The 18,532-nt window shown below is 37.2% G+C and overlaps 1 protein-coding gene across 3 annotated transcripts; it reads left to right on the top strand.

The window, feature by feature from the left end:
• The first annotated feature begins 3,915 nt into the window (after nucleotides 1-3,915).
• Nucleotides 3,916-16,270, top strand: BNIP2 (BCL2 interacting protein 2). 3 transcript variants are annotated; one of them, XM_005425858.2, is made up of 11 exons: nucleotides 3,919-4,175; nucleotides 4,675-4,805; nucleotides 5,508-5,575; nucleotides 6,346-6,519; nucleotides 8,326-8,502; nucleotides 9,147-9,249; nucleotides 9,367-9,498; nucleotides 10,117-10,203; nucleotides 10,336-10,434; nucleotides 11,825-11,860; nucleotides 13,775-16,270. In XM_005425858.2, exons 2-11 carry the CDS (start codon nucleotides 4,756-4,758, stop codon nucleotides 13,821-13,823), a joined length of 975 nt encoding a protein of 324 aa, XP_005425915.1. In that variant the 5' UTR covers nucleotides 3,919-4,175; nucleotides 4,675-4,755; the 3' UTR covers nucleotides 13,824-16,270. The 3 variants fall into 3 exon arrangements, with proteins under 3 accessions (XP_030916883.1, XP_030916884.1, XP_005425915.1); XM_031061023.1 differs by lacking the exon at nucleotides 4,675-4,805 and having other exon boundaries at nucleotides 3,916-4,175; XM_031061024.1 differs by lacking the exon at nucleotides 11,825-11,860 and having other exon boundaries at nucleotides 3,916-4,175.
• The last annotated feature ends 2,262 nt before the right edge of the window (nucleotides 16,271-18,532 follow it).

The raw sequence follows: 18,532 nt of genomic DNA, 5'->3' as shown, positions 1-18,532 counted from the left end.
CCGGGCAGCTCCTCGGCCGCGCCCGCCGCTCCCCCGCGCCGCTGCTGCTGCACAGGGAAGGGCTGTGAACGCGTAAATCTGCGAGGGGAAAATCCCCTGCTCTGCCCCGCAGGATTTCGCGTAGCGCGGCTGTTCCGCTGCAGGCGTAGCGAACGCGCAGTGCGGAGCCGTGTCGCGGAAGTCAGAGTTGCTTTCTAGTGCCTTTTGTCTTAGTTCCTCCTGATTTCCTGCTACTAATGCAATACGCTAAATAGTGGTTGATTATTTCTGGTTGACTTGTATGCGTGTTTAAGTCCTACAAAGGAATATCTGGGCAGGGTATAAGTTCTTAGAAGTTAGTGTTTACCTTTAAATAAGTTTGAGTGGTGCAGAAATACAGACCCTTCTGTTGCTCTGGATGTGGAGTTAAAAGTAGTATCCTCAGGAGAAAAGCAAGAGTTTTCAGAAATTTTCTCTTATAGCTGTCTGACTTTTCTGTGCTTTGATCCTGAGAGAGAGAGGAAAGGAGACAATTGATCTGTTATTAACTGTAGTTCTTGCATGGTCCCATTTTGCAGACTTTCAAGTGGTAAAGTCTGGAGGGCCATCTTCAGGTTTGGGAAACTTGTCTTGGATTTATGGCCAATCTTGCCACGTTCTAAAGACCATTGGAATTTAGAAATTGCAGTGGGCTGCATCCTGTGGGTTTGTGTACCAGAAGATGTGTCTGTTCCTTGCTTGAGGCTTGCTTTAAAATCAAATGTGAAAATTACTCTTAAAAGCATTTCTTTAATGCCTTAAACCTGGAATTAATAGTGCCTGAAACCTGGAATTAACTTGATGCTCAGTTAATGTTAATGTTGACACAGTAAAGGTGAAATGTGGGGGGGAGAATGTAGGCTGACCTTGTTTTGAAGTTGATCTTGACATTTTGAGATGGAACAGTTTTCTGTTCTTTGCCTATCAGGTACATTGAAAAAATGTAAAAATGCATGACATTGAAATTGTCCTGCAAAGTTAAACTTTGTATTTATTCTATTTTAGATGTGAGGGTGCTGATCAAGTACTGAATTAAAGGTATTAGTATTGGATAGACAGATGTGACCTTGGAAATGTCTGGCTTGTAGTTATTTGTGTATCTGCTTGAGAACTCAGAGGTGAAAACCTAAATAACAATTTTTGCAAGCAGCCTTTAAATGCTTGCAAAATAAAATTATCTCATGCTTTCTGCTGTCCTTCTGTCCCACCTCTGCTGCCACCCTGTTTTTTAGGTATTTGGGACAGACCCAAGTCTCTGTTTAGCTCTACTGTAAATTTTTATAAATGGCAATTTTTAACAGGCTTCTTAACATTGTTGTACTTGATATTCCAGAACCTACCAGCTAAGGCAGCTTGGTATTAATGAGAGATCTCTGAAAACTACCTATTTTTCTAAGAAAAAAGGATGAAAACACTGATGTTTGAGCTCTGGTGCAAGCAGTGACATTCTTCAGATGCAAACTGAAGTAGGTTCGACCTGCTGTTCTGGAATGGAAATTTGTTCATTAGCTGTGGTGAAAGAGCAGGGGGTTTGAGTGACGTGTTCCTTTTTTGTAATACCATAACTTGCCTGTTGAGATACTTAAAAATATAAAAGGCATTGAAGAGTGGTAAAGTCCAGTGGCTCCAGTAAGAGAGCAGAACCTTCTGGCAACCCTACATTCAGATATTCTTTGATGTGTTGAAGTTTCTGACCTTTAGATAACTCTCCATCTTCCATTTCTTTATGCAAAATAGAAAGTAATGGGCATTGGAGGATAAGATCAGGCTTGCTGTTCTTAGAAACCAGACCTTTTTGAGCTGGCCATGAAGTGTGCTAGGATCAGGTAGAAATTATTTGCTTTTCTTCTACATGACTGATAAATACTTGCATTATTAAAATTTAAATTTTCCAAGTTGCGTTTTTAGATTTTAGATTTACAGCTGAATTAAAAAGGCTTCGGCATTTTAAAAACATGTCAGCAGTGCCACAGCAGGAGTAGAAGGAGTATTCTAAACTCAGCTTTAGTTTGCATAAGCAGATTTTTTTTTTTTGCCTGCTAGTAAGCATTTATATTTGTTGATGTGAAATAACTCTGAAGTCATCACTTTTCTAACTTTCTTGAAAAGGTTACCCTTCCTTCTTAATTTCTCATTCTTCTAGTTGACAAATGATAGTGCTTTTATTGGTGAGACTTAAAGTCAAGACATCCAAACCAGCTACTTAGTCTGGGTGTTAAGTAGGATGCTGAAAACCTAAATTCAGTCTTATCTGAAGTTGAACTCCAAGCTTGCCTTGTAAATTGCTTTCAGGTGTCCTGTGTGGTACTTAGCAAATGATTGTTTTACAGTCTACCTTAATGAGAAGTTGCTGATGAGAATTCTGCAAGTGGTGTGAGAAGTGTTCCATAAAAGCACCAGTAGCTTTTAAACTCTCTTCTTAGTACAACAGGCTTATCCCAGTGTGATGAAGTAAGTGCAGGTAGAAATGCTTCTGCACTGAAAGGCTGTCCATTTGGAATTAACAGGTGTTACTTGGTCTTTGATATTCTTCAAAAGTGTGGGAAGAAAACTGTTCAAGTCTTGGAGCCAACCCCTGCTTTCAAGTGTCTGAGACTGGATAGGGAACGCAGTGCAGGTCAAGGGGAGCATCTTACAGCCACCAGCACAGTGACAGGCTTGGGGAGGGTGATATTTGGGTGTTTTGACTGCCAATTTTTTGTCCTTTAAGACTGAAGTAATGAGTTAAGGTTTTCTTTCAGGTTTATAGTCAACTGCATATTTGCACCAGCTGGTTCATTCCATGCTGCTGGTAACCACTGCCTTCTCCTGACTGCTGAGGGCCCCTGAGGAAACTCCTTGGGCTTTATCTCAGTGTCCTGAAACAAATGCATAGAGAGCTCTGCACACATTCACTGTTACTGCTGATCCAATGTGACGTTCCCTCTGAGCAAATATTTTAAACCCACTGTTGCAGCCAGCAGGTTGGTGGCCAGAAGTATCCACACCTTGTATGCTGAGAACATCACCAGCTTGGTGAGAGGCAGGACTTGTTTCCAAGCAGTGCTTTCGTCAGGACAAACAGGGAGAGAGCTGGGAGGGCACTGGCTGGGGCAACTTCTCCACACTGCTGAAGAACAACAGCTGAGAGGTGCAGGTGCTGAATGTCTCAAACAGGGGGAGTCTGGCCCTGAAGAGGAACTAGGTTACTACCTTCTAGAAATTTTATTTAAATTTTCTGGGTGAGGGAAGCAGGGAAATGTCAGTAAAACAGGCTTAACTTGAGATCATTAGTGTTTAATTTGTAGCACTGCAGTTTTACAAAAAGATCACTTAATTTTTCTTTAATAATCAACTTGCATAGCGTAGCTTTAAGCATTGCAGGACATTTTAAAATCAGGTCAGGAGAAGAAAAAATTGGATTTGTCATGAAAGGAAAGCTGGTCCTACAGAGCAGTAAGTAATTTGGTTTTCACCCATGTAAAAAAAAAAATCTCTTGTCACAGACACATTTTATGAAAAATCCTTTCCTTAGGATTTTTTTCTCCTGAGAAGCCGAGAGGCCTCAGGAACAAAATGTAAACAATGATTATCTGCTGCTGTGGAATGCAACAGGTGGATCTGTGATTGGTCTCATGTGGTTGTTTCTAATTAATGGCCAATCACAGTCAGCTGGCTTGGACTCTGTCTGAGACATGAGCTTTTGTTATTCATTCCTTTTCTATTCTTAGCTAGCCGTCTGATGAAATCCTTTCTTCTATTCTTTTAGTATAGCTTTAATATAATATATATAATAAAATAATAAATCAGGCCTTCTGAAACATGGAGTCAGATCCTCGTCTGTTCCCTCATCTTAAGACCCTTTGAACACCATCACAATCTCTGGGTTAATAAGCAGTATTGGTTGCATTCAAACTTTGTACTTACTGCTGTTCTGTGTTGATTGGTTCTTTGCAAAATACCACAGTTTCTTATTTTGATGGATGTTGGTTTTCTTTGTACCTTCATTGATAATTTTACCTGTTTCTGCCAATCTTTAGTGCCAACACAGCCAAGAGCTTCAACTGGTTTGGACTTCTATGTCAGCAGAATGGTCTACCATGTTCTGTTATTGGGGATTCCTCGTTGCTGGTGATGGGTGAGCCTGAAAAACGACAGCTTTACTTGCACATCATAGGGTGAGTTCTCCAAAAACACTGTCTTAAGTAGTTATCTTTAAAGTGTTTGGGTTGTTCGCTTTTTTTTTTTCTTTTTAAATGCTTGTAGTTGAGATCTGACCCATCTGGACTTTTTCTCAAAATACACACTTATTAATTATCTCCTATAAAATCTAGAGATACATCCAGTTTCTTACATTTTGTGTAATCTGAGTGAACTGGTGTAATCATAAATGATAGAACAGTTTGCTCAAGGCCTTAATTTTAACTGCGGGGTTGATCCTCCTTGACTGCATTAAATCCCTTCCAACCTAAATTATTGTATGATAAACCATTCCCACAAGCAGTTTTGTATGGGGGGGGGAAAAAAAGGAAAATGGAAACAAATAAAAAACTTTTCCCTGTGGTGTTTATTTTTTATTCTGCATAATACCTCAACTTGATGATAAGTTAAAGGATGTGTTGGAAGTATGGGAATTACCACAGTATTGAGCTGACACCTTCTGTTATGTTCTTGCAGCTCCTCTTTAGCCCGTTGTGCTGAAGACCAGAGGTTCTGCCTGATCAGGAGTCTCTGTTAGCAGTTGAAGTTAGCTGGAGAATGGAAGGGGTTGAGTTTAAGGAAGAGTGGCAAGATGAAGATTTTCCAAGGTTTTGAATTCTTTTTTAAAGTAATTTGGATCAAACACATAACATCAGCAATAAGCTACCTCTTGGTCTTCCTGGTGAACTAATACTCAGTAATAATCTTGCAGTGATTTCCATTATTAGAGCAGTTTTGAAAAGGTTTTGTGGCATATTTCTTCAGGATTACCACTGTTGATGTTTCCAGTGTTTTTAAATGAAGATTTGTAAGCTTGGCTTTGTTTATTTCCTGTGAAAATATTTTGCAACTACATTGTTTGCATATTACTCCCAGTGCCTCATGACCCAAATATTTCATTAAGCAAAATACTGAGGAAAGGCTTTAAAAGTTAATGCTGCTACTGATGCTTGGGCCTACAAAAAAATTAGCTTTAGATGCTTTCTATGATGACATGATTAAACTACTTCTGTAATTTATTTCACATCAAATTTTGTCAAGCAAGAATATGACCAGTTTTCTTAAGGATGACACACTGGTAGTAGTCAGTGTTTTGGTATTTCTCACAGGATGAGACAGTCATTTGAATGCTATAAAGGAATTTTCTGCTGCCTTGGTGTTTGTTTACTGAAATCTTGAATTTAGGCTATAAGTAAAGTTAATTCAGTACTAACTTTACAGTGGGTTTTTGTAGTAATGTGTAAGTCTTAATATATGGCATTAAAAAAAAGTCAAAGCAGGTTTGTAACAATAATTTTTTTGTGTCCCAGGCCCCTGCCAGAGGATGATCCTGTTGAGTCTGATGCATTGGCTGCAGCTGGAACAGAAAATGAAGCTGGTAAGAACAACATTCCACTCCAGTCCAGCTGACTGCTTCCTACTTAAATGGCTGCTTTAAAGCTCCTTCGTGTGGGGGGATTTTATTGGTTGTTTTGTTTTGGGGGTTTTGGGTTTTGTTTTTTTGGTTTTTTGTTTTTGTTTCATTGATTGGAGTTTTGGAGGTTTTTACATGTAAAATTTGTCTCTCTGCTTTACTTGCAGCATTTCCAGTGCTGGATTGGTAATCTGATTTTATTCCTTGCTTTCAACTCCTGTCTAAATCATGCCAATATTTGCCTTGCACCTCCAAGCATTCTGTGTATTCACAGATTCTTTAATTTTATGTCCTCACTGTTGTCTGTCAGGTTTTTTTTTCAGCTGGTATATGATTTTCTGTTTTATCAAAGATAGTTATGATGTCACTGAAGCCTAACAAAAACAAGTGCTAGGGACATGAATCTGTTCTATTATTTGTGAGATTTATTTAGGAAGATAAGATCTGGAGCAGCTCCTGGGACACCTGGATGCAGCAGGCAGGGGTAGTAGTGTCTGCCACCCTGCTCAGACTGTGTGTGTGCAATGGATAATTTCAGAACTTTTACCTGCTGTTCTTTCCATCCGCTATTAAAGTCTTACTCCAAAGATAAGCTTGTTTAAATTATGGGCATTAATTTATAATGCATTATGAGAAAGAACTGTGCTCTTCTGTCTTGGTAGTATGCTTATTTAAATTTCCTTTAGCAATAAAAATAATAAAATAATTAAAAAAAATTAATTTGCTTTGTTTAGATACAGAGGGTAATGGAACTAAATTGAGGAAGAAACTAATGGCTCCAGATATTAGCTTAAATTTGGATCCCAGTGAGGAATCTGTTTTTTCTGATGACTTGGATGAAAGTGGAGAGATTGATTTGGATGATTTAGATACTCCTTCAGAAAATAGCAATGAATTTGAATGGGAAGGTGAGTATTTTGGTTCTTTTGTCTGATGCTCTAAAATATTTTCTTGTGTGCAGGTTGACTGTTTCTCTAGTAAGAAATAGCTATGACTCAATAGTACAAGAGGAGAAATACAAAGGTAGTGATTATATTAGGAATTAGAAATAGATGCAGTGACTTTTTAAAGAGCAAATCAGACCTCATCTGATCAATAAACAGGCAAGCAGTTACTAGCTGTAACTGCAGGTAAACTTTGGTGAAGATCATCTACATATACATCTGTAAGACCTGAAGTTATGGAAAATCTTCTACTGCAGTAAGTTTTTAAGAACCACCCAACAGAAAAAAGTACCCAAGGTATTTTACATGTGTTAGAAATGAGTTTTAAATGGAAAGAGCCACACAAAGGGATATAGATTAACTACTCAGAAATTGATGAATTTCAATTTAAGGAGGACTGAATAGTATTTTTAAAAATACTAAGCAACACCTGATCTCAAATCTTCCTGTGGTGACAATGACAAAAGCTCAGTAGCCTTAGAGTATGCATATTTCCAGATTGACTAGAGGCAGTAAAAGAGCCTCTTTTATGTCAAGAAATTCTGAAATTACATCATAGGAATTTAAAGTAGCTATAGCCACACTAGTAATGATCTCAGTTTTAAGACATTAATAGGTGTTATATCTTACAGGCGAAACCTGGAGATTCTAACAGTTTTTTTTCGGAGAAGTGTTATGTGTAGGAGTTAAAGCACAAATTTTAAACTTTGAGTTTAATGATGTCTTAAGGCCCTCTTTATGGAAGCCAAGAACAGTTGTGTTGGGCAAATTGGAGTCTCTAACATCTGTAAACTTCACGGTTTAGGAATGTCTCTAATAAGTAAACATGTAAACTCAATTATTATTTTCTCATCCTGAAAATAAAATAATTTAAATTCCTGAAGTTCTCTGTTCACTGTTATGTTTGAAACACTACCTGTGGAGAAATAAACACTCTTTAGAAAAAGGAGGTGGTTTTGGTTTTTAAATAGCTAAAGGCGTATAGTAGTAGAAGTTTTCTTAACAGAGACTGTGTTTAAATTTGTAAAAGGGTTTTCACTGTTTTAATGAAGAATTGGTGTTTATGGTTGCTTTTGCAGTGATGCAAAGGAAATGTTCCGGATGTTTGTGTCTTGTTTGTAAAAGTGGCTGAAAAGGGTTTCTGTCTTTTCTTCCTTTAATGCTGCTGCCTTCATTTTCCTGGAAGGATAGTTTCAATTAACAGCTTTGTTTCGGGAACAGACAACTAACTTGCAGTAGATTTTTCTCGCTTTGGGTAAGGTCCATGCAACAAAGTCAAGAATCATAATTTCATTGGAGCAAATTGTCTTACAGATTCCTGTCAGCAAAAATTTCATCTATTTTGATTGCACATGTGAATTAGATTTAATTTCCAGTAGATTTGTCTGCATGTCTGCTTGCAAGGTACCTCAATGTTTTGAATCATGCTTCATGTAAATCTGTGATCAACCTCTGTAATTCTCATTGGAGTTAACCACTTTGTTTATTTTGGTGAAATTCATTGGGGTCTGTGTTCTGAAAGCCTACAATTAATTAGGCTTCTCCATGAATGGAAGTTTTTCACATACTTGTAATAGAGAAAATTGCAGTCAACAGATAACTGCAAACATGAGTGTGTTCATTAAAATATCCATGACATCAGCTGGTGTGTCTGACTGGCTGAAGAATACCAAAATAGATTAGATAGCAAAGTGGTTAACTTGTGTTGTAGCTGATTGTTACTATGCATGGTATTCATATTGGGTCTTCAACATGTTCTCATTTTGGCAGATGATCTTCCAAAACCAAAAACTACTGATGTCATTAGGAAAGGCTCCCTAGCGGAGTACACTGTGGCAGAGGAGAAGGATGATGGTCGCCGCTGGCGAATGTTTCGGATCGGAGAGCAGGACCACAGGGTGGACATGAAGGCAATTGAACCGTACAAAAAAGTTATCAGTCATGGTGGTAAGGATTGGTGATGTGCTCTGGGGAACTGTTGAGCAACTACTTCTTTAAGCTGAGTTGGTGGGGCACAGGAAGAGCTTTGGGCATGAAGACTTCTGGTAATTAATTTGTTGCAGTGTTAAGACATGGTTAGTAAAATAATTTTTTCTCTATTAAACTAAAGTTCCAAAACGTACTCATGGTCACATGTACTAAAATGCACCTATGTAATAAGATATATTTACTCTATCCTACAGTGTCACTGCTACCTAAGTTTTTGGTTTCTAGGCTATTGAAAACATTAGCTATCCATCTAGTAAAGCAGAAATAAATTCATGGCTCTTCCCAACAGTCTGTGGAGTTTAGGTTGGAAGAAAAGTTGCTTAAACTTTAAGAACATAAGATATTATTAAATGTACTGAGGTTGTACACTGAAATGTTGATTATAGATACAGTGTTTTATTAACATCAGCTTCAGCTGTTGCTTTAGAAGTAGACAAACTTGAAAAAGAGACCTTGATGTTTTCTGTAACTGTCTGAATGTGTCCATATGGATGTGTGTACATCTCTTTAAGGTAAATAATGAAAAAGCTTATGCTTAACATTGTGTAAATGTAGTCAGTGTACTGTCACCTTTGTCACTATTGCTGCTTATTTCTTTTTAGGTTATTATGGTGATGGGTTAAATGCCATTGTTGTGTTTGCTGTTTGCTTCATGCCTGAGAGCAGCCAGCCTAACTACAGATACCTAATGGACAATCTATTTAAGTAAGTCATCCTCTGCCTTTCTGGGTTTTTGTTATTTTTAATATATTTGAGCATTACTAGAAATTACTTTCAGATGAAGATTGTGGATATTGAAATTTTCTTTGCTTGTCTCTCCAGGTATGTAATTGGCACTTTAGAGCTGTTAGTAGCAGAAAACTATATGATAGTTTACCTGAATGGTGCAACAACACGGAGAAAAATGCCAAGTTTAGGCTGGCTTAGGAAATGTTACCAGCAAATTGATAGAAGGTAAGAAGCTCTGCAATATTTTCTTACAATATTCACATACTCAGAGATAGACATATTTAGGAAAAACTGATTCTTCTGGTTAAGATTTGATGAAGGAAATTGGTGTATTGAAAACCTTTTCCTAAGCTAGGCAATGTGGGATGATGCTACAAACATGCCTGGTAGTGTTGTGTGGTGGATTTTTTTTTTGTTGGTTGGGGGTTTTGTGTATGCTTTTTGTGGCTGTTGTTCTCAGGGTGGTTTTTTTTTAGTGAAAATAGTACTCTTAGAATACTGAATATTGTTATCCTGTAAAATATCCTTACAACTTAATGTATTACATATGATTAATAAGAGAGGTCCTTTGTGAACCACTTTATCATTAGGTCTGCAAAGATATTCAGAGGAGCTTCTCCTTGGAATGTTACTTCCTTGTCAAATTGATACTGAATCTTTAGTTTTTATTTTATAGTTGTATAGTATTTTTTTCCTCTGATGGAGATTGACTTCTAATAATGGGATGTCAGAATACTGTGTTTATGTGACAGCTGTGCTTCTAAAAACATACTTACATATTCCAAAACCCCTGGTCATGCTGCCTTTTTGTTCCAGTGATTATCCATTTTTTAAATCCTTCAGGTTAAGGAAAAATCTGAAATCGTTGATCATAGTTCATCCTTCCTGGTTCATCAGAACTCTCCTGGCCATCACAAAACCTTTTATTAGGTAATGCTCTGGGAGCTTTTTCATAAATAATTCTGACAACTGTTTGCTTTGAACTTAAAAGACTGTTTTAATATTGACCTTAATGAAAAATGTTTAGAGTTGTAACTGTACCCTGCATTTGTTCTTCCACAGCTCAAAATTCAGCCAAAAAATTAGGTATGTCTTTACCCTGGCAGAACTAGCTGAACTCATCCCCATGGAATACGTTGGCATCCCAGAATGCATAAAACAGTACGTTTTATTATTCCAACATCTTCTACACTGATCTTGGTTTAGGATGTTGTAATCAGTGTTTGGTTTGAATGTAACACTTGGCACATAATGACTTAACTGAGATTATTGCTCTGTTTAGGAGGAGTGTCCATGCTAGACCTCATTGCTCAAGGCAGTTTGGAATGGAGTAGCATGGACAGCCAAAATGTTCATGTATAGTAATTTTCACAGTGAGCTTTGTGCAGTTACTGAGTTGTCTGTAAATTAAGCCTTCTAGAGAAGGTCTCATTCCAGTTGTTCTGCACGTTGGTGGGTATATTAAACTGGCTTGTGAGTGAGAAATTGTGGGCATGTTGATACTGAAGTTATAAGTCTTCTAAAGTGTTTTAATTATAATGTGTGGAACAAGTTAAGTGCTGAAATATCACTTGGATTGGGTTTTCATTTGAAAGAAAAGCAGTGATGGGAAAATGCTGAATCCCTACTCACTACAGTTCTGAACTACTTTGGTAAAGAAAGGAAGACAGCATCAGTGCAAGTTTTTTTCCTTCCCATCCAGACGAAAATAGCCGTTTTAACATCAGCACAATTCTGCTGTCAAACAAGATGATGATCCTTTTGTCAAAAGCATTTGTGAATGCAGTAATAGAGTAGAAACCATAAACTTGGGTCTTAAGAAAACCAGATGAAAACACTAACAATCCTGATGACAGCCTGTTAGAGGGTGTGACACACAAACCCTGTATTGTCTGCAGTGTAATAGGTGATACAAACTGGGGGAAGGTGGCACTGAGGGCACAGCCATGCTGGACAAAGCCTCGTGCCCCCTGCAGATGACTGCTTATTTCAGTAGATATCCAGCTGCTGTCAGCTCCACAATTTAACTCTCTGTAAGACAGAAAAACAGTTTTCATGGGGTGGGAGTGAAACATGTGACAAAGCTGTGGCAGCCTTGTGCTGTCTTCAGAATTTTTTGACTGGGGTTTTATGGGTGTCTTACAAACATTCAGACCGTCTTTCTGAGTTTTAAAAGATTTCTCTCTGTATTGATGAACCTTTAACTGTTCTGCAAAGTCTAGACATGGTTAACTTAAAGAGTTAATTCTCGGGTTTCTGTGGAGGATTATATCTGGCTTCAAACTGTCATGGATACAGGCTTTACATTTTATTGATGAATGCTAACACTGTACAAGAGGTGGTATTGAATTCATTTGTTATGTTGTAAGTAAATCTTAATGGTTTTTGTTTAATGCTAATAAATGTTGGAGGTACACTGTGGTTTTTCATAATTATGTCAGTTTCAAAATTAAGTTTCTGCAGACTATTGACACTAAAACTGGTTTGCAGCTTCTGTTGATTTTGGCCTTTATATGTTATGTTTACTGAAATAAAACTTTTCCTCACCAAGGTATGAAGAAGAAAAGTTTAGAAAGAAACAGAAAAGGTATATTCATCTTTTGATTAGGGCTGCATCTATATAAGACAATTTGCACTGCAACTAACTCCCAGTTGATTGGCTTGCATAAAGGAATAAGCATTTGTAAATATAAACATGCACTAGTGCCCAGATGTTTCTGCATGATAGCAACTATACTGTACTTGCAGGCAGTATGGAATCTGTAGAACTCACCCTGGGTGTTCAGACAGCTATTTGTAAATAGTTACTATTACACTTTTATGCGAGATGCTCACTTTTAAGGGGATACATGGGTTCTCAACTTAAAGAGGCAAAAGTAGTGCTGGTGTATGAACCCATTAAAGCAAATGTCGTTGTTTCTAACAGGAATTGATCTCTGGAGATGAGCTGTACTTAGTCCTAAGCTGTAGCTATGCATTAGCAGAGATGCAACTCTGTAAGAAGTTCTAATACTGAATCTTGTATTTTTGGTATTTGCTACCTTTTTAGTTATTAACTTGCATAGATGCAATCTAAATTAGTATTTTAGTGCTGTTTGTATTTGCAGTGCATGTGTTCCTTCCTAATAAATACTTTGTTAATTTCGGGTCTCGTGCTAACTATTCGAGCTATTCCACAGCTGATGATTTATTTGAATGGATATGTTATTTTTTCACTCACTAACAAATTGACTGAAAGATTTTGCTACTAACTTTGGAGTTTTTTAAATTACTTTTCCTTTGTGTGCCTAGCTATTAAGGAAGGCTTATTGTCTAAATTGGGTAGAGGAACACTGAGATTGAAGTAAAAGGAATTTAAATTATTTCTGGAAGCTCACACGTAAATCTAGCCATGTGTTGAACGTTCTTCAGGAATTACTCCAATTAAGTGATAATGTAAAAAATCTACAGTAGAACAAGCACTTTGTTGTGTCTCTGTTGATAACTTCACCTATACTACCATCACTTTTGTAAAAAGTAATATGTTCTTCAGTGAAAATTAGATACAGAGATCACAGGCAGAATTGGATACTGAGCCTTCAATCAGGTAGAAAGCAGCTCCTTTTTATGGGTTTGTGGCCCAGAGGAGCTGTTACTGTTTCTATCATTTTGAAAAACTGACTGGTTATAGTTTGAGAGACTGGACAGGTATGTTAGATTGTTAGAGGTAGTCTCTCACTTTAGAACTGCTGCTGGTTTTAAAATTAATTTACCTCCATGCACAACTTATTTGCCAGAAGATGTTATCAAGACTGTAGCTTGTTCTTACTGTAAAGAAGAAAAGTACAATATGTGCCAGGGTTCCAATCCAATCATCCCCTGGTTTCTGAAAAGCAGCATTTTGTTTGCTGGTCCCAAGGCAGATAGTAAAAAATAAGGTACAAAATCAAACCCACTTTTATCAGCATGATGGTGAATTTTTCCAGGGTAATTGCAAGAGTCTTGGAACATAACAGAAAAATTATTGCAGTTAAGGAGCCTCTTCACTTGTGTTAATTCAACTAGTGCTGTTACCTTTAATGTTAGAGTAATTAAGCCAAGAAGGTAATTAATTCAGTGCTTATGAATTCATCAGAGTTGTAGTGCTTGCCAGTATTGTCATGTGACCTGTACTGTATTTCTGCTTGCATTTGTTATTATGAGCACAGGCCATGCTTTTTTCTTTTGTAGTCAGACTTGACTTGCACTTTTCAAATGCTTCCTCTCAAGTGCTGTAGTTACTTAAATGGTTTCCTAACAATTTTAATTAATTTTTAGGGGGTGGTAGGAAAACAGATATTGAAAAGAACCCAAACATCATGACTGCATTAAATAAAAACCTTAATTTAATATTTATTTACTGAAACTTTTCCCATATAAAATCTTTGTGTTTTCCTGTTAAGGTTAATATTTTTTTCTTAATAATATGAGCTGTCAAACTATGTTAACATATTTTAATCTTACTACTTTCTTTGCTAAGCAGAGTTGACCAAGAGCTGAATGGAAAACAAGAGCAGAAAAGTGAACAGTAAGTTTGGAGTCCAAACAAGAGTGAAGCATACGCAGATGGAAGGATGCTGTTTGTGTTCCATTACAGTGCATTCTCTGTGTGTATGTATTATATAATCTGTTGCAAGAGGTGCTTTGGATTAGCACACCATGAACTGCTTACTGCTGTATTGGTTTGTCTTGACTTTAATTGCTGTTTTATGTAATCATTTCATACTGCTTAATGGCAAAGAACCCTATGTTTTCAGAGGATGTTCTTGCAACTGTTTATCTAAATGATGCATGTTCTTCAGTAAAATATTTATATACCTAAATGTTAAAGGAAAGAGATAATATATATATTTTTATGACTGAACAGTATATTGTGTGTACCTGCTGAAGGAATTCATTTGCAGGTAGACAAGCCATAAGTTACTTGTTGTTATTGTATAAATCTGTTTTGCTGTAAATGGTCAAGTGCATTTCTTTGTTGCCATGAAAACTTGTTTGGGTATTAACAATCATTATTAACTTGGCTTTCACAAATACAGAGATCCTTATTTTTGTTCATTTCCCTTACACAAGCTCACTCCTTTACCTCACCAAAGTGAGCTTCAACTTTGGTGTCTTTCAGTGCATCATTCAGGATGCAGAACTGCAGTTCTGTGGGTGGCAGTTTGTTGGCCAGGAGGTTTAAGCCTAAGCCACAAAAGCTGAACTGACTGGTAAGATACCAGACCTTTTTCAGTTGAAGTTGTGAATTTAGATTCTGCTTCAGTATGTCAAGACTGTCTCAGCTAGCGGTAGCAAATGAGTTCATTGCAGTTCTTTGTGGATGAATCTTAATTGTTACTGATGGGAATTCTGGTCATGCTCAGTAGAACCTGGGAGCTACACAGGTATTCTAGCCACAATACCATTTCTTGGGCAGAAATATGAGAAGTTTTATGCTACCTATGTCAGTCTTGTAGATGAAACATGCATTTCTAAAGTTGTTAAGCACATGATACCAGCACTAATTTACCTTTTAAAAAGTGTTTTAAAGGTTGGGGTGTTTTCGCTCCCCACAGTGGTGGTAAATCTGTGTCTGCAAGAGGTCTTCTTGGACACATAACTAGTGTGTCTAGGCTTACTGGGACAACAGTAATGCATTGATTGATACATTGTAAAAGTTTGTAACATCTTTTGATAAACATTGCGTTTTCCATGTAAGGGCAGGTGTATGCAAATAAATTCATTCAGGAGTTGAGCAATATAATGTTGTGGCAAGTATATTAAATCTTTGCTTTTGGTGTTTATTGTGCTCACAATTTTGTCTTAATGCTAAAAAATATCACTTTTTAACTATATTTGATGTTACTCGGTTATCTTATAAAAAAAAGTTATGTTCAACCAGATTATTACATGACACTGATAAATAGCAGTTGTGAGACATTCCCTGATCAAGACTTACAAAGTAACAATTAATCCACTGTCTCCAGTGATACCTGCATAGACTCTGAGAGCATATGGATGTCTGGTGAGGGAAAACTGCTGGTGTCTCTGGAGGTTTACTTAAGTCTGCAGTTCAGATACTTTCATCTCAAGATCAAAGTCCTTTTGTTGCAGTAGTTTCTGTATCAGAGTTTCAAGGAGATTGATAGGCAGGATGTATTCACACAACAGAGATAAAATCAATGCCAAGTTACCGTGCATCTACGCCATCAGGTTTGGATCTTGCTCTGAAAGCAGAACACAAATGCACTTTCTTTGGGGCTGTCTTATCTCCTGCTTCAGTTTTAATGTTGACACAGATTATTGTAAAGTTCAAGTCAGTACCTGGAGCTCTTGCAGCCTTGTTTACTTCTGATACTTTTGCAGTGTGGTCTGTACGACTATGCAAATCTGATTTTTACTGGGTTTGCACGTATCCTAAGCTAAACAGGAAGCATTCTGATTATTTCATTTCCATTTTTTCCTAATCGATAAAAGCATTAGTCTCAGTAAAATTATATTCTTAATGGAGGGATTGTAGTTCTCTGTGTCCTGTGGCTTCCTGTGTGTATAGTGCAGTACAGACTAGCCACTCCTCTGTGTATGCCACATTTGCCAAATGATGGGATTGTTATTGTGTTTCCTGGTGGTCAAGGATTCTACAGTTTCATGCTGCAGTAATATGGTTTCTGTTGGAAATGTATATGTGCTTATAAATGGTTTTTTCTCTAGTATAAGTTGTTGTGAATGAGTATACAGCACAGCAGTTGTTCTGTCTCTAAAGATATGCAGCTTGAGAAAGAAGTGTATTAAAATACTATTCCCCTCTGCCTCCTTGCAGCTCATCATTTAGTGGTGAGGTGGATGTTTACAAAAAGCAAAGTGGTCCCAAAGCTATGGATAATGTTTTGTCAAACTTAACTTTTTTGAAATTTATAATATAATGTGATATATTTTAATAATTAAAAACCTGAAAAGTTGGAATGTCATGCTTAAATAAAAATTATTTCAAAACTTGCATCACTTTGTGATAAGATACAGTTTTGGAGGGAATTCACCTTTCAATGGCACTTCCTTCTAAAAGTAAGAGTAATTTTGCTAGAATTTGGTGACCCCAGTCAAGAAAAAATTTCATGAGTCACTGATTTACCTCTGATTTGGAGGTCTCATTAGTTTATATATATTTATATATGTAGTAATAAGTCATTACCTATCTCATTATAGCTGTGCACAGCTGAAATAGAGATGTTGGGGCCAGTGGCCTCTCAATGTGACATTTCCTGATGATTTCTGCAACGGGGTAAATTCAGAAGTGGCAAAGAGATTCTGGAGAGTGTCATTTAAAAGTGATGTGAGTAGACTGGATTTGCTTGAATGTTCTTGATCTGTGTAATACGGCAGAGCCATGTTCTGTTGGAGGGTAATGGGGAAGGATTTAGAGCTGAAGCAGACTGAAGAACTTTTATTCCAAAAAGGGTAGAACTAGCTAGAATAATATGTAACCTTGTTCATAACAACACACTTGGGTATATTTTTTTTCTTTACCTTCAGTAAACAAATGAAGAACAGCCCCAGTTGCTGTGAGGAACATTGTACTGAGAGAGACAGCAGCTACACTCCAAAGTGCAGTCCACTAGGATATTAGAGCCTGTGTCTGTTTCAGCAGCTTTGTTGCATCATACCCTGAATGCTCTAATGAGAGCTTAAAACTTCAGCAGTTAATTGTGTCATACTTCGAGGTTAGATTGCACGTGGTAGTAATGGAATCTCTTATGAAGGACCTGCAGGTGTGTCATGGGCCAGGAGAAGGTGTTGTTGCCTGGTCATGTCAGCTTCACTGATGCTGTCTGCTGAAATGTCTGTATTGACTGAAAAATATTGAAGTACATTGTGAATAGGCACTTTATTAACTAAAACTGTTACAAGGTAGAAAGTTTCTTGGTTAAAAGCGTATTTCTTTGTGTCAAATTTGGTCAGTGTATCCTACAGATTTATACAGCATTTAGTATCTAGAAAGGTGGTTTAAATTCATGTCTTCTCAAAAGCTGTTGCCTTTGGAAATGACTTGAATTCTCAAGTCATTCCAGTCTCCCTCAAAAACTCATATGAGGAATGGAGAGGAGAGGGATAACAGCTTGCAAGCTTACTGTAACCACAGAACCTTACAAATCTTGCAGTCAAAATTCTCACTCCTTGTGAATGCAGGTCATTCTCAAGAGAATTTGTTTCACTCAATGCTTGTCAGAGACACTTGAAACAAGTGCTTTAATTATACTTCTTAAGGACACCTTCTTTTAGTCAGAGTAACACTCTGAAATGTAAGGAATATTTATCTTCTGAAAGACATCTTGCAGCTTTCCTAGCTTCAAAATTCTATGTTGAACTACCCTGTTTCTTTTATCACATCTCATTATCCATATTAAGCTAATAGGAAAAAAAAGAGCATTTGTGAGGAGGGTGCAGTCATCTTAGTTTTTCATCATCCCCTTCAAGCATGACTGAGATCAGTGAAATTAAAGCCATTCGTTGCTCAACTAGATTTTTTTTCAGTTTTGCAATTTGAACTGCCCTGACTACTCTGATTTACATGCATTTTTTTAGTATTGAAAATGATCTGCAGAGAAGCTCTCAGAGTTTCTCTGCAGATCATTTTCAATACCAAACGTCCTTATCTTACCATATTCCTTACTCTAGCTTGCTCAACTGCTAGTTAATACTGGTAAGATTGAATTGCAGGTTAATAATTACAAATAAACATTCATGGAAAACAGATGCTTAGTTTACCAGTGATGCTGCAGTTCTGCAATGTTTCTTTTCATTAACAAAACCTTTTTATCAACAAGAAAGACCTGGGCTGTAGGTGCTCTAATGATTGAACGGTACATTGAAGGGTTAACATAGATTGATTACACTGTCAATTAGTATCTGTAAACTTTATTGTGGGTGATAATGGGAATCGTGCAGTGTTTAACAAAGTGAAGCTGTAGTAATCATGCAAAAGTACAGGTTGTGAGTCATGGATAATAGAACTGGCTTAATTGGGCTAGTAGCACTCTTCACAGATGTGACTATTTTCCTTTGTCCTTCTAAAAGAAAAAATGTAAGTAGAAGAGTCTTCACCTACCTCTTAAAAATATTACCATCCTTTCTTTTAAAATTAGCTTGTTTTCTGCATTCCGAGGCTTGTCGGGGCAGTGTGATGAGCACGTGTGTGGATGTGGGTCATTAGTGCCGGCTGTATTTACCGAGCCCCTACTGTACTCTCTGCAGGCCTCGGCCG

This window comes from Geospiza fortis, unplaced genomic scaffold (genome assembly GCF_000277835.1).
Source record: "Geospiza fortis unplaced genomic scaffold, GeoFor_1.0 scaffold317, whole genome shotgun sequence".
NCBI classification, from domain to species: domain Eukaryota; kingdom Metazoa; phylum Chordata; class Aves; order Passeriformes; family Thraupidae; genus Geospiza; species Geospiza fortis.
This window is presented reverse-complemented; position numbering and strand designations above follow the sequence as displayed.

Coding starts and splice junctions, on each gene's coding strand:
- BNIP2 (XM_005425858.2), top strand. CDS start 4,756: ATGGAAGGGGTTGAGTTTAAGGAAGAGTGGCAAGATGAAGATTTTCCA. Junction 9,250..9,366: donor CTAATGGACAATCTATTTAA/GTAAGTCATCCT, acceptor TTGTCTCTCCAG/GTATGTAATTGGCACTTTAG. Junction 10,204..10,335: donor ATCACAAAACCTTTTATTAG/GTAATGCTCTGG, acceptor GTTCTTCCACAG/CTCAAAATTCAGCCAAAAAA.